Raw genomic sequence first — 16,219 nt, 5'->3', positions numbered from 1 at the left:
GAACCACAGTCCCCTCCACTTCCTCCTGTTTCTTATCTGGCCTATTTTACTATAGCAGAGAGGTGCTGACAACTGGAACTCAAAACTTAGCTCTACCGTTTACAAGATGTGACTTGGGCAAGTTTCTTAATCTTTCTGTATCTCAATTTCATCCCAGTAAAATGGAGATAACAGCAGCATCTAACTCAAATAATTGTTATGAGGATTAAATGAATTGATATTTGTAAGACACTCAGAACAGTGCCTGGTATATACTACGTGCTATATGAGCTTTAGTTATTATTTTCTTAACTACTTGGCCGCTAAAGGCATCAGAGTTGTGATCTCTGATTTGGATAATCTGTCTTTCTTTACTCCCTGGTCACATTTCACTTGCAAAAACCTGAAGTATCTCATTAGAGATTTAAAACAATTTCCTCTTTCTATACCAGGAGTGGTATGGGTGCTGTGTGCAACACTCTGCAACAGTAATGCTCTGAGCATCACTGTAGACTGTCTGAAAACCCAATATCTTAAAACGACAATTATTTATTCTAAGAAGTCTGTCTGCAAGTTGGCTGGAGTGGCTTTATCTCATACTATGGTTGCTGTGAGGGTGAGGGAAGGGGCTGGGTCTACTCCCCACACGTCTTGCATCTTCCTTGGTCCAGCTGGCCAGCCAGGGCATGTTCTTGTATTGTCGATGAGAAAAGTCCAAGAAGGCAAGCCCAACTATGAAAGCCCACTTTAAACTCTTGATTGCATTGTATCTACTAGCATTCCAATGGCCAAAGCAAATCACATGGCCAAACTCAAGGTCAAGAGGCAGGAAGTACACTGTGCCTTTTTGCAGGAATAACACAAAGTTACATAGCAAAGGGCTTGAGTATAAGGACAGGTAAAGAGATGGCTTTGGCACTTTCAGAAGACCGTTAGAAGTCAGCAATTCTTGTGATTATGGTTTAAGAAGTAATTTGAAAAATCTGTGAATATTGTATCAGTTAGGACTCTTTTGGTGGTAAGCAACAGAAACTCTAACTCCAGATATTATGAACAAAGAAAGGTAATTTATTACTATGTGTTGCTTATAAGCTAGTGTAGTGATGGCTTCTGGAATGGCTTGTTCTAGGGGCTTAAACAATATCACCAGGCCTAAATCTCTCTCCATCTATCAGGTCTGCTCTCCTTCATGCTGGGTTTATTCCAATGTAGGAAGGTAGCTGCCAGGAGTGTCGGATCTATATCCTTCCAGGTTCAAATTCAAGGTCAAAAGGAGAGAATGCTCCTCTCTCAACAATCCCAAGGAAAGTTTTAATTATTTCTGAGTGAGGCAAATATCCATCTCTAAATCAGTCCCTGTTGCTGGGGAAATGTGATGCTCTCATTGGTCATGTTGACTCATATGCTCTCCTTTGGCAATGGGAAGACTGTCAATTCCTTCTATGGAATATATACTGAAACTAGGTGAGGAGTGTGCCTTAATTAGGGTTAGAGTGCCTCCATCAGAAGTAGAGAGATAACTACCCAGTGGGGAAAAAATGAAACTGTCTACCATAAATATTTGTAGTTGCCCATTAAATTAAAACAAAAGTTCAGAAAGTTCTGTTCCCTGTTTTGTATTTTCATTTACGTGTAGTAGAATCTCTGCATTATTTTGTCTAAGCTGCTAAGTAATTCAATAACAGGTGTCTTGAACCAAACTAGATATAAATATTTGATGATCATATTTGTTATAAAGTTAACATTCCTCTCAGTGTGGAATTTAATTTATAGTCTAAGGATAGTTTCTAATTTTTGCAGAGAAATATCACAGGAGGGTAAATGTTAACATTTCAATTCAATTCAGCAACCTTATTGTTTGTAAATGTTTGTCAAGTTGTTGAATTAACATTTCAGTGAGCATCACTGCAGACTCCGTGATCTATATTTAAATATTTGAAAAATAATCCCTCCTCTTTCATGCTGTTAGTCGTAATAGTTTTCTTAACTTTCCACATTCTTGATGTTCAACGCTCTATTCCTGGGGGGGCGGGGGGGGGCAAAAGTTGTCCTATTCTCCCACTCGCAAAGCCAGGTGCCAAGGCAGAGTCCTTTTAGTCATGTTGCTTGGAATGACTGTGAAATTATAAACTTGGAGAAAGTTTCTCTAGGATTAAGAATTATATTACAGAGCCAGCCCTGGTGGCCTACTGGTTAAAATTCAGCACTCTCTGCTTTGGCAACCTGGATTTGATTCCTGGGCACGGAACCACACCATTCGTCTGTCAGTAGCCATGCTGTGGTGGCAGCTCACACAGAAGAACTAGAAGGACTGACAGCTAGAATATACAACTATGTACTGGGGCTTTGTGGAGGGAAAAGAAAAAAAAGGGGAAGATTGGCAACAGATGGTAGCTGAGGGCAAATCTTTGCCAGAAAAAAAAAGAAAGAAAAAAAAGAAGTATATTATAGTTAGCAACGTAAGGGCTTTCTTTTCATGATTTTCTTTCTTTTCAAATTGGTTGATTTGGTTTGTGGTTCTGCCATTTAGGAAAGAAGGAACATTTTCTCTATTCTGAGGTCTATTCTGTTTGTCAGAGTCTATGTGTGGTGGTATAGTGGTAAACTGGCTCTCAGGAGGCAAAAAAAAAAAGCCCCAATGTGTAATGTTTGCCAATTTCCATGGTGTAAATATTTTCACCATGGAAAACTGCAACCTACCAACAGTTATGGTTTGCAAAATTCCTGAATATTTAACAATTGGCTTTCACTAGCCAGTACAAACTAGCTTTTAGAACACCATTGTTTATGTGAGTTGGCATAATTAGTTCAAACTATGACTGGTTAGAGTTAAAATACCATTTCTCATAAGCCTACAGACCCGAGGCCTCTTGCATTTAATAAAAATGATTCTCATCCACGGTCAGAAGGCCCTCCCTGGCATAATGTCTAAGTCAGAGTAACATTGTTTTGTTTCCAAGAACTATAATTTCCTTCAGTGGATAACAACTCTAGCAAAGTAAAGCTGCACTGATGAGTGTGTTACTATTTGGGGTGTATATCTATCATCAGCAGCCTGATGTAGCTGAGATATCCATTTCCCTAGGCCCTAGGGGAGGTCTCTTATATACTGGAAAGGCTGTGCAAGTCTTTTCCCCTGACATGTGGCAGTAAAAATTGCACTGATTCCATGGAAACAATGTTTCCATGTTCCTGAATCTAAATGGAACTTAGTTTTGAAATTTGTACACTGACTTTAAGATATTAAGGACCAGATTTTGATGGACCAATGGATTGCCATCACCCTGATCGCATAGCTTGCTCTCTCTTCCCCTGGGAAAGCAACAGCAGACATTTTAAAGAGCACAGTGACTCCTGTTTGAGGAGTTGTCAGAAATCCAGCAAGAAGGAAAAATTTAGTGCCTAGAAGACTTCTAAGGCTTTTCATAATTTCCACTTGACCCTTGTCATTTCAATTGATGAGAGAACATTTCTCTCAAGAAATATTAATGACTAAAAACTTGCTTTTTCTTTCAGTTATTTAAAAACCAATTGGGACATTGGGAACATAAGGCAACATATGATTGTTAAGCATAACTGAAACTCAGAGGGCTGAGGTTTAAAACCACCACCTCTAGCACAAGGAAGGTGATATCTGCCTAAGAAAAACAAAAACATTTTACAATACCAATAGCAAGGCTACCTGTTGCTGAGGGGACCTTCTACACCTTTGTTATGGCACTCAGGTTAAATGGATATTCACTAACGGACAATTTTTAAAGTGAGCGTAGAAGAGTCATGTGCATAAGTCTTTTCAACAACAACAAACAGCTCAGGAACTCTCATTCTGCTACTTTGTTAGGTGTCCAGTGTGTCATTTATCTATTCCCCTGATGCACAATCTCTATAATCTCTCAGATGGAATTCATTTCACCACCTTGCATGGATACTGAGGGATTTATTGTTATCAGTATGGAAAAGGTGAGCAGTTACACAATGATACTTTCGTGCTGGTATATTTCTCTAGGTGACGAGAGGGAGAGAGTCTAGAAGACTATGGAAGAGCCAACGTTTTCATTTTTCCTTTATATTGGTAATTTTTTGAAAAATCACAGTTGCAGTAGAATCTAGCATGTAGATGTCTGGGATGAATCACACAAGCCATCCAATATGTTTTATTATATGCAGAGCATACAGAAAGCAGATGGAAAACACTCTCAGGAGTTCTGGGAGGCTCCGTGCATCAGAAGCAATTTCAAATGAAGAGATGAGACTGGGAGAGAACTTTGGTCAAGAGTGTTCCAGGGAGACTCTAAGTGGGTGGTGAATTGAGAAAGGGACTGGAAAGACTATTTCCAGAAAGGAAAGAATGTCCTGCCCAAGGACCCGTGAAATGCAAAAATACTAAATGAACTCATATAACTGTTTGGAGACCAAAGCTCTCTAATTTGGAGGCATGCTTGTAAGCAAAGCAAGGGGAAGTGTTTTAGAGCAAGATTATCATTAATGTATGCTTCAAAATCAAGCCAGAATCTTAATATAATGAGTTTTTTACCCAGTAGGATTGGTGAAAACTCTTTCTAATGTGTATTTTTTTCTTTCTCTTCTCTCTTTTTGCTAAGCTTAGTGGGAAGGATAGTGATGAGTTTTATGAAACTCTTGTTGCTTTTTGAACCTATTTACCTGGATAGCTTTTGGTAGAAGTGGTTTATGGTTCCTTCATTATGTCCAAAAACCCAATGTACTTCTTTTTTCTGACTTGCATCAGATAAGAATAGTTTTTTTTAAGTGTATTTTAACTTTAGGCTTTTTCAATATTTTGAAAAGAAAAGTTGTGGGGAATAAATCAACCCTATGTGACTCAAACCTTACTTGGATTCTTTCACAAAAACTCATTTCATTTAAGTATTTACTTAAGAAGAGGGTAGAGTATCCTACAGAAGAGGCACTTCTGAACTAGCGTTTTTGAAACTTTGCTCTGTGGGATAATAGACTTCTAGAAGATCTTAATAGATGGTCTTCCAAAAAATGTTTCTGTGGTCAAACATGTTTGGGAAATGCTAACTGCTATATTATTCCTTTCTTGGAGATTCAGAGTGTTCATTGGCATAGTAAAGGCTCTGAGAAGGCCTGTAATACAGAAACATTTTAAATTTGGCTTTAACCTGTACGCAAACACAGTTGATAGTTCACCTCACAACCGTTCTCCCTTTTTCCTTGCCAACAGAACCTTGATTTTGTTTAGGTAGCAATATTCCACTGGGAACATTGGTCTAAGCAATCCTCTTTGCCAACAATTAGTTTAGGGGTGGATATATGACTCCATTTCAGTCAATAAGATACAGGAAGAATTCTGTGGAAGCTTCTGGGAAAAACATTCCTACCTTAGTAGAGAGAAATGAAGAGAAAATGCTTTTGCTCCAGACCCTTCTCTTTCTCCATTGGACATTGTTGTAAACGATGTGATGTACGAAGCTGTGGCAGCCATCTTGTGAACATGAGAGAATTCTCTAACACTCTGAGCATGGCAGGCTGAAATAATAGAAGATGCCTGGTTCCTGATTACATTATTGAACCATCCAATCAGTTCAGTAAACGTCCTTATGAATTAAGCCACGAATACTTCTAATTGTAGACAAAAAAAAATCTAATTGACATCCTGAGCATTGCTCAAATTTGTTTGACATGGAACCCTTTTATGTGGGAAATCTGGTAACATGGTATATCATGGAGCACAGTTTGGGAACTCTGGTGTGAGCCTTTTATTACTGTTGTAATAGCAATTCTTCACCCAAATCACCTCTACCCTCAACTCAGTTGGAGTGTTATGCTGGGCTTATTGGGCTCTGAGAGTGACTGCAGTGGGGACATTGGCCCTGACACAAAGCCCAGGTCCACATGGTTAGCAAAAAACAGAGTTTGAACTGAAATGATTCAGCTCTGTTTTAGGATGACTGTCTCCCCAGAGCAACTTTGTCCAGTTTGACAGAAATATTTTAAATTGAGACCATAGGGTAGTGTCTAAATTTCATGCAGTCATAATCTGTTAGGGAAGGATTTTACCAATCTAGTTCCACATCTCTATTTCATGCGTGAAGAAACTGAGGCAGGCTAAGGGAAGCTAAGGAATTTGCCTAGAGTCACAAAGTTGATTAGCTGCACAACTAGAATATTCTAGAGTCATTCCCAGGATTTCTGCAGATGCAGAGCTTTTCCATAGCCTCAGGGTATCCAGGACGAGCATAGGCCTCCTCGGGATGAAATCATGGCATCAATATTAGAGTTAACAAATTGCCTATGCGTTTGTGCCTGAGAAAGTGAGGAAAGGTATGGTTCACAGAGCTTTCCTCGTACAGGTAGAGATTGTATGTATCTATTTTGTTTGTGCTTTACTTTTTTTTTTTTAAGTTCCTTTCAAAAATTACAAAAGTAACCACACCTATTAAACTTTGCAAAGAGATACAAAAAAAGAGTTAATAATCTCAACCTCCCCCATTGTATCTGTTTTCCCTTCCTCAGGTAAACATTAACAATTTATTAGGTATTCTTCCATACCTTACTTTGTGATCATATATGATTGTGGGTAGGGATTCCTTTTGCTTTCTTTTTTACAATTTCTTAAAAAATGGAATCATATTATCCACATTTCTCAGTATCTTGCTTTTATCTCTTACTAATACATCATGAGCATCCCTGTAGTTTAATCGAAGTAGATATAATTTATTCTTTTTAATAGCTGCATCATATTACGTTGTGTTGCTATAATACATTTTATTTTACCATTTGCCAGTTTCTGGATATTAATCTTGTTTCTAGTTATTCTGATGATTTTTTCCTGGTAGACCAGCATCTCAAAAGTGGTTTACTGGATCAGAAGATATGAGTATTATTAATTTTAAAAGGTTTGTAGCAGCTTTCTATCACATTCTCACTAGCACTAGGTGTTGTTTCTCTTTGAAATTTGCTTCTAGTACCAAGTGGGCAACATGGCTGAGTATTATTTTAATTTGCACTTTTTTGATTACCAGTGATCTCGAGCATATTTTCTGATATTTATTAACCATTGTAATTGCTTTTTCCAAAAATTAGGCAGTGTGTTAAAGGTTCAAAAACTTTACAGCTATATAACATCTGAAAAAATATCCAGGGAAAGGAGTATGTAAAACATCAAATACTTTGTGAGTCTCTGTGTGTGTGTATATGTGTGTGTCTGGTCACAACATTATTGCTCAAAATAGAGGATCTATGTTATCTAGTTAGTACTGATAGAATTTTATAAGATTTTGTATAATTCAAAGATGATGTAATCTATAGATAACACCAATATTTAACCTTATGTGAAAAGCTATATAAATAAGTTTGAGAAAAAAGAATTGAGTCTTGTAAACTGGTATATTCCATGTCCACATTCTAGAATGGCCTTTAGGAAATGACATAATGGTAATAACCCCCATTTCCACAGTTTCTATACTTTATAATTTTTTGTGTGTGTAGGATTTTATTTAATTTTTTTACAACGACCTTTTGAGATTGGAAAAGTAGATTCTGTATTCCAGTTTTACAGGTAAGGGAATCGAGGCCCAAAGGGAGAAATTTTTTGTTGCCCTTAAATATTAATTGAATATATGTAATTTAGTGAAATGATCATATTCTATATGGTGGTACCATAATTCCATATGACTGGACCATAATTTTCAAAGCCAGTCCTCATTGCTGGGTGCGATGTTTCTTTCCTTCTTTTTTGTGCTATTACATATAAAATCACAATAAATACCCTGGCAAGTACATTTTTGTCAGTGCCTCTGATCATTTCCTTACATTTGACCCCCAAATTTGAAATACTAGGTCAAGTGTCATGAACCTTTCAAGGCCCATAACCAAATTACTAGTTTTCAAGGCCAACCATTTCAGAAGGCGTCTCTGTTTATACAAATGCCAAGCCCAGAGGAGAGGTGTCAGTGTTAATTTGCTCTACATTCTCAACATCATTTTAGTATTTTCTCAATCATATTTCATATCTCCTGTATCTGTGCCCCTTGCTCAAAGTGTGATAGTTCTCTTTTCCCTGACATTCAAGATGACTTCATAGACATTCTATCAGTGGCTACAGCCCACTTACTTTTAACCTGATACCAATAATCAGTCCTCTTTCCCTCTGTCCTGGCCTTGGAAAAGATGATGTTGAGCTTCCTTGATCTTAAATGAATTTACAAGCAGCACTAAAGCCCCATCTAGAATACCAATGTGAAACCCACATGGTCAGAGATGTATATCCAATCTACATTATGTGGCTTTTCACACTGAGGTTCAAGTCTGATGCTAACATGTAAGATAGACATCATCTGATCAAAAAGATGTATTTTTTTACTCGGGTGTCAGGGGATTGCAGTAGGTTCAGGAGTATTTGTCTAAATCCACACTTATACCTAAACCTGTACCCTTACTTATTTCTAAGCCTCTTATTTCTAAGCCTTGTCTCTGCATCCGAAGTAGCAGTTTCGTCATATGTCAGTCATGTTCATGGAATTTTTAGATTGCAGATTATAAATAATTTTTGTGGCTTTCATTTTTAGGTACCTAGTAGAAGAAATGAAGAAAAGAGAAGGATTCAAGTTGCTGTTGGAAGTAAGTGATTACGAAATTGTGCTTGTGATTTTGTCAGTCAACAGTGATGAAGGTGGTAATTTTCTAATCTATTTCATTGGTTTTTGTGTTGCAGACTTAGAAACAAGTCATTAGCTTAATTCATAGAGTCCATTATGTTAATTTACTCTGTTAGTGAGTATTTTTCGTTTGTTGGATTCAGAGAACACACTTGCCTTTAAGTATTGAAAATTAAAGTGCTCAATAATAATTACCAAGGATAATGCTGAATAAATTATGACCTCTATCTTGATATGTAAATTGCATAATGATTGTACTGCAAATAGTCAACTGTGCTATAGTGGTGCCTGCATGTGAAAAATCAATTAAGTGAATGTACAATAATGCATCCAGTTTTCTCTTTTTATAAAATAATGAGAGCATATTAGCTTTGGAGAAATGGGAAAATAAGCCATTTTGTTGTTGGATATTTGGTATATATAAGAAATAAGGTGGCTAAAAAGATAGAGAATACTGTTTTTCTTCCTAAAATATATGGTTAGAAAATATGAAGAATATTATTTAATTCCAATTTTTAAGAAATATAAAGTGTGAGATTGTCTTAGATCTTCTTATAGCATATACTTTGTAGCAGTTTTTAACCTAATGTAAAAATTATCTAGAGATTGCAACCTAGGAACCTAGCCTGTATATGAGCAATCTGGCTATTTTTTGCTATTCATTTATTCAGCAAGATTTATTGAGTAATTGCTATGTACCAGGTACAGTTCTAGACACTTGGAAATACAAGACAGGGAAGTTCCCTGCTCTCTGGTGCTTACATTCAATTGGAAAGTTACAGGCAATAAACAAACAAATTAATACATAGGAAACATCAGGTAGTGAGAATTCTTATGAAAACAATAAAACAGATTCATGAGAGATAATCTAGTATACAAATAAATCATTAGACAGTTACAGATGTGGTCAGTATTAGAGTGGAAATAAATCGAGTGAAATGCTGAAACGGGGGTGTGGGTGGGGGTTGGCTTGTTTGGTCTGAGTAGCCTGGGTAGGGCCCTCTGAGGTTATCTTTAGCTGAGACCTGAATGACGGTAGACAGCATGCCGTGCAGATGTTTGAGGGAAAGACCCTCTAGGTAGAATCAATAAATAAGTGCCAAGGCTTAATGCTGAGAAGAGTTCTACGTGTTTGAGGAGCCAAAAAACGGTGTATTAAGCAGGGGGCAGGGCGTAAGGTGATCCCGTTGGAGAGGCCAGCAGAGACCAAATCAGGTGGAGTCATGTGGGTCATGGTAAGACCTTTGGCTTTTACTCCAAGTGTAATCATTGGAGAAGTTTTAAGCAGAGAGGAGTCTGACGTCCATTTTAAAAGACCATGCTGGATGGCAAAAGAAGAGAGGAATGGGAGGTGGTGGTAAAAGGAGGACAAGAAAAGAATAAAGGAGACAAACTGGGAGACTGTCACCGTAGTTCAGGTGCGATATGTTGATGGTCCCCAGACAACTTTGGGAAACACTGCTTCAGAGAATCCTGACCATGGCTTCCACCTCTATCTACAAAGGAGGCATCAGATTCAAAGGTTCTGAGAATCCAAAGTTCCTGAAAACTAGGGATATAAAGGAACTTGCAAAGATAGCAGAAGAATCCATATTTAAATGACTTTCTGGTAACACTACAATGAAGCGTGAAGACAAATTTAGAATGTGGAACATTCTACGGGACAGCTGACCTAGTTTTTTCAACAGGTCAGTGGCATGAAAAAAAATAAAGGAGAGAGTAGTGATGATCACTTTAGGGTTCCAAGAGACCTAAGAGGCATAACAACCAAATGCAACATATGGACCTGTTGGAATCTTAGTTTGAACAAGCCAATTTTAAAAAGTAAATTTTAAAACAGTCAGGGAATTTCTAATATGAACTGGCAGGAACTATAGGTAATCTTGTTAGGCATGATAATGGCATTATGACTATATAAGAAAATGTCTGTATTTTCTAGAGAGGCTTATCTGAGCATGTAGGGGTGAAACAACAGCTCTATGATTGGATTGAGTTTGAGTTTGAATCACCTTTTTTATTTTCTTGAGGTTGAATTACTGCTTTATTTTCTCAAATTTGAATTGCCTTTTTTATTTCTCTGGCTATGGGAGCTATGGTGCTTATGGAAAGTGCTACACACCCAGAACTGCACAATCTTTTGATAGAGATGAGAGAAAAAGTGATGAGAAAAAACATGAACTGATTTAAAAAGTTATTTATATATTGTTCCTAAAAGCTTAAAAACTGAGGGAGGAACCTCTTGTCATCATCACTAGGGAATTGCAAACATTCATATCCTTGTAATGAAAGTTAAAGTGGGTTTTAATTATTAGGCAGCCTTCTGCCCTGCATATTCTATCTATGGGAGCCAGATGGCCCGAAGCAGTGAAGGTGGTTTCCTCAATGGTACTCTAGAATTCCTACTTATAAGGATTTTTGTATGTGATCTGCATTTGCTTCTTTTCTCTGTATTCTGTTCGGAGAAATAAAGTAAATTTAGACCTTGAATTTCATATATAAGTGTCAAGCTGATTAGCCTCTTTTTGTTGACAAATGCTTTCTTTGGATCGACTAAATATAACCTTAATGCATACTTAAGAGATACAAAGATTCGATTGGAACCCAGGTCTGTGAAACTGCCAGTCTTTCAGTTTAGGAAAAATCAAAGTCTATCATTATATATATATATTTTTTTTCCCCCGTTTAGCAGATAGCTGTGAGAGTGTTAAGTGGAACAATGAAAACAGTAAATGAACACAACAAAACAGAGTATCCAGTGCTTGAATATCTTTTCCTAAAAAGAGCAAAAATAATGCATATCTTCTTGAAGATGATTGAAAGTTATCATTTCAAATGAATTCTGCATTATTCATAGGCCCCTGAAATTCATCTCTATTTTTCTGTGTTGGATCTAAGATCTAATAGATGTTTTCCTCGAGGTATATTCATTCTTATACTATCGTTCACATATTTTATTTTGATCTCTTGGGAGAGTCATAATTATTCAACTTTTGTTTTTCTCTTGCTGAGTTCTACATTAGGAAAAGTTATTTAGTTTTCATAGGCTTTCTGAGTTATAAAGGATCTTCAAGGACATCTAGTCAACTGCCTGCTCAATGCAGGAAACCTCTCTTAACAGTACCTGTAACAGGAGGTCAACCTCTGCCTGAACACTTCCTCTGTCAGAGAATTCACAGTTCGTTTCTCTTCCAGGGAGCTCTAATTATTCATATTCAAATACTTATTGAATCCTACTATTAATATCTATCAAGCACAATCCAATTTATAATTATCTTTTTATAGAGTTTTAGTAGATCACAACAACCTTCTAATTGCTAAATCCAGTGTACATTATTTAGTCTTCGTCTTATTAGACTTCTGCAGCATTTTACACCATTATCCACTCCATCCCTCTTGAAATTCTCTCCTTTCTTGGTTTCTTTGAATTCTCTCCCAGTTTTATCCTTTTCACATGGCATTTTCTTCTCAGTCTCTATGTGAAGGTCTCTTCACCTGAGTACCCCGTTAAATGTTCTTCTTCACTCTTTTGTCTTTGGCCCTTCATTGTGTCTACATGCTTTCCCTGAAATGTTTTATCCATATCTAGAGCTTTGTTGTCAATAGCCTCAATAATGTCTCCATCCTTGACTTGTCTCCTAAACTTTAGCCCTTCATATATAGGTATGTTGTGGAATTTTCAATTAGAGCCCACAGGCACCTCAAATTCAACATTTCTAAAGCTGAGGTGTAACCATTTTCTTTACCAAAATTCTATATTCTTCTTTTGGTCCTTAGAACTGTGATCCATCCAAACAAAAATCTTTGATGTTGTCTTCATATCTCTCTTCCCCTTGCCATAAATATATCTTGGGTGCTTACTCTTTTCCACTCCTGAAGACTCTGCCTTAGTTTGGGCCCTCATCACTCATCAGGTTGGCGCTGTCTCCTAACTCATCTTCTACTTCTAGTCTTAGATTCCTCTAGCCCATCTCCACGCTGCAGCCCCACTGTGGACTTTTAAAATGAAATCCGTTGCCTAGATTGAAATACTCTAATGACTCCACATTGCCTCTAAGATCAAGCCCAAATTCCTAAGCATGGCAGATGAGGAAGCCCTCCATGAAATGACTCCCATCTCTATTTCCGGCTTAACCTCTCTTCAGTATACCTTATCCTCTATTCATTCCAAGTACTTGCCATGCCCCTGAATACACTGGCTTCTATGTGTGCCCTGTTCCTTTTGCCAGGAATGTTTCTTGGATTATGAGAAATTTCTTCTTTTGTAATGCTCATTCCATTTCAGTTTAATTGCCTGTATCTACGTCTTATTACTAGGCTCTGAGTTCCTAGAGATAAGCATATAGTGTAGGTCATTTTTCTCATCCCAATGCCTCTTCCAATATCTAGAACATAGAAAATTTCTGCTTATTAAATTGAACATTTCAGTTGCCCTTCTTTGGACATGCTATAAATTTTTAATGTTCCTCTTCAAATATGGCTCACAGATATTAACATAATGTGTGTCTCACCTAGTACAGATTTTAAGGGGCTATTCATCCGCTTGAGAAGGACATCTTTTTCTGCCAATATAATCCTAAATAATAGTTAGTACACTAATAGACTGCTTGCTGTATGCCAGAAATGGTAGTAAATAGTGGAAATAATCTCTTTACTCATCAAACCAACTCTGTGGGGCAGACAATGTGATCTCCATTTTATAGATTAGGGAGCTGAAGCTCAGAGAGTTTGACACTTGTTCGGGCGAAGACCTGGTGACCTTGAGATTCAAACCATGTCCATGGGACTCCAAAATCCATTCTTTCTGTGCCACTCAGTGCTGCCTTTGAAAATTTTTTCAGCAGTTTAGTCAAATATTTAAAATTTATGAGATTGAAGTCAATTAATATCCACCATGCCCCCCTCTCCATTCTATATTTGCGTGATTGATTGTTTCAATCTATGTGCTAGATTCTACATCTATACTTATTCAAATGCATACATAGTGCTATCTTTGTTTTTTATTACTATTATTGTGATCTAATGACATTGTAAGCAAAGGAGATGAATTTCTTCTGACTTGACTCAGTGTTAGAGAATGCGAGCTACATGTTGGTGACTGACATTTTTCCCCAAGGGGTCTCCTATTGTTTGCTCAATAATCCTTGCTAGAGTTGACATCCAATCACCTGCTTTATTTCTTGGAATATATCTATTTTTTTCTCTTTGAAAATCAGGAAAGAATGCATCCATCTTTTCTTTACTGACACTTCTCTACTTCTCCATGAATTTGTAAAGATTATGACAATGCTTTTACTGCTACAGGTTTTTTGTGCCCTTCACTATCATCTTTCTGGTCTAGATACTTGGATTCCTTTTTTTATTGAGGAAGATTGATCCTGAGCTAACATCTGTTGCCAATCTTCTTTTTTTTTTTTTTCCTTTTTTCTCTCTCAAGCCCCAGTATATACTTGCATATCCTAGTTGTAGGTCCTTCTAGTTCCTCTATATAGGACGCCACCTCAGCATGGCTTGATGAACGGTGAGTAGGTCCGCGCCTAGGATCTGAACCGGGAAACCCTGGGCTGTAGAAGCGGGACACGCGAACTTAAATGCTTTGCCATGGGGCTGGCCCCTGAATTCCTTTTTACATCTTCTCAATTTTATGGTGTTAGAGAGCATAGACTAAATGTGTTCCTAAGACACCCAAGAGGCAGGCTTTCATATATGTAGGGATTTAAGTGGCATGTGAATGATTCCACTCTAAAAATACTCATTACTGTTGTGAAGCCTCTTGAAGAAAGTCACTATATAAAATACACGCTACGGAGGCAAAGAAACAGAAAAACTTAAATACGTTCCTTGTGAACATTCAAAAGGATGTTTTTTCCAACTCCTAATAATTTTGGAAATGACTACAGTAAAGGTATTTCACCAAATGGGGTATCAAATTTCTTCCAATGAAATGAGGTGTCAAAAGGGCTTCACAGTTTTCAGATGTCATAGCACTGAAGTCACACCACTCTAAAGGAGACTGTTGGGGCAAAAGGAATCACAGATATGTCACTTCTAAAATATCTAAACAGAAACTGACTAAAGGAAGCAATTTTAAAAGGTGATTCAAAGGATCTAGGTCCTAACATAAAATCTAGAGTACATCTGGTAGCAGATAAAAACTATTGCAAAATGATTCATAATGTTGCCATATAAATGAAAAAGAATAACTAATTTAATGATGTATTAGTGAGGGTCCAATAAGAAGACAAAACTGCACAGTAATTTGAAGTGGGAAAGTACAATATAAGGAATTATTGTGCTTGCTTTGGCAGCACATATACTAAAATTGGAACCTTGTAGAGATTAGGATGGCCCCTTTGCAAGGATGACATGCAAATTTGTGAAGCATTCCATATTTAAAAAAAAAAAAAAAGAAGAATTAACAGGGGATTGGAGTCAGAGGGATAGCCTCTTGGAGAGAAAGAGAGCTCTAAAAAATACAGGAATAGCAGATAGAACAGCCACTACTCCTAGAACTAAGAAAGAGCATCCAAGCAAGAAGCCACCCACTCCCAGGCTGAGATCAAGACTTGATTGGAGAGAGCACAGTGTGGCGCACTGGATGGCAGAGAAGTTCATGAGGTGTCACTCTAGTGGGATTCTCTAGAAATCCACCTTCTGGAGTGCTGGAGGAAGCCATTTTCAGGGCAGTGCCATACCTTGGAACTCACTCTAGCTACCCACAGGGCTGTCAGAGAAGCCATCCAAGGCCATGTGCCGCAGTGGTAACACTCCCTTATGAAACCACCAGAGGAGAAAGTGCCAGGAAAAGCCTTTTATGGGAGCCCCCTGCTGCCAGTCGGCTGTGAAGCCACCAGAGGGGGTGGTGCTAGGAAAGCTGTTGGAGGGCCACTTACTGCTGGTCACCAAGGCTGCTGAAATGAACCACACATACTTGCAGGAGACCCATGAGGTGAGCACATCGGAACCAAGAAGAGATAGCTCTTCCTTCTCAGTGTCCCTCCAGCACCCTCTGCTGATAAATTCTCAGATTGGACCAGACGGCAAGGAGAAATATTTATAGTCTACCTCCCTTATTACAGGACACAAGAAAAGGGTGGATGTGGAGCTGAGAGGCAATAAATTCATAACTGACATAAATGGCATCTGGAAAAAAAATCTTTGTTGATGTAAAGACACGAATTCCTAGAATGTAGTGACAGATAATAACTGTATTTTCTATTACTTTCTAATCAACTATAGTTACTATATTTGAAAAGATTTATTCACATCAAATGATCAAAAATCTTGAAAGCTAGTACATTCTACCTTAGAGAAACCAAATCAATTATAAATCAGAAATCCAAATATAAATTGTGTAAATTTGTAAAGACTATTGTAGTCTCATGATAAATGTTTGTGGAAATTGGGTTGAATTACATAGTACTCCATTTTGAATTACTCTATATTTTGAAGATTTGTAGCTCTTTTTTTTTTGTCAAGTCCAATAAGCATGTTAAAAATTTCAAAGGTAAAAGGATGATCAGATCAAGAACTTATCTTGTTGTGCTGAAAATGTTTCTGGGCATTCACTTGTGATTTAAAATCCACTAAAATCAGAACTC

General features: G+C 37.4%; 1 protein-coding gene and 1 non-coding gene across 2 annotated transcripts in view; both read left to right on the top strand.

The window, feature by feature from the left end:
• Positions 1-16,219, top strand: part of GADL1 (glutamate decarboxylase like 1) — a 154,265-nt gene that overhangs the window by 87,265 nt on the left and 50,781 nt on the right. The window contains exon 13 of the mRNA XM_058567403.1: positions 8,532-8,583. Within this exon, the coding sequence (XP_058423386.1) occupies positions 8,532-8,583 (52 nt within the window). The remainder of the gene's footprint in view (positions 1-8,531; positions 8,584-16,219) is intronic.
• Positions 14,911-15,014, top strand: LOC131421595 (U6 spliceosomal RNA). The gene has a single exon (XR_009223911.1). It is a non-coding gene; the product is annotated as a U6 spliceosomal RNA (small nuclear RNA).

Source organism: Diceros bicornis, chromosome 2 (assembly GCF_020826845.1).
Source record: "Diceros bicornis minor isolate mBicDic1 chromosome 2, mDicBic1.mat.cur, whole genome shotgun sequence".
In the NCBI taxonomy this organism is placed as follows: Eukaryota; Metazoa; Chordata; class Mammalia; order Perissodactyla; family Rhinocerotidae; genus Diceros; species Diceros bicornis.
This window is presented reverse-complemented; position numbering and strand designations above follow the sequence as displayed.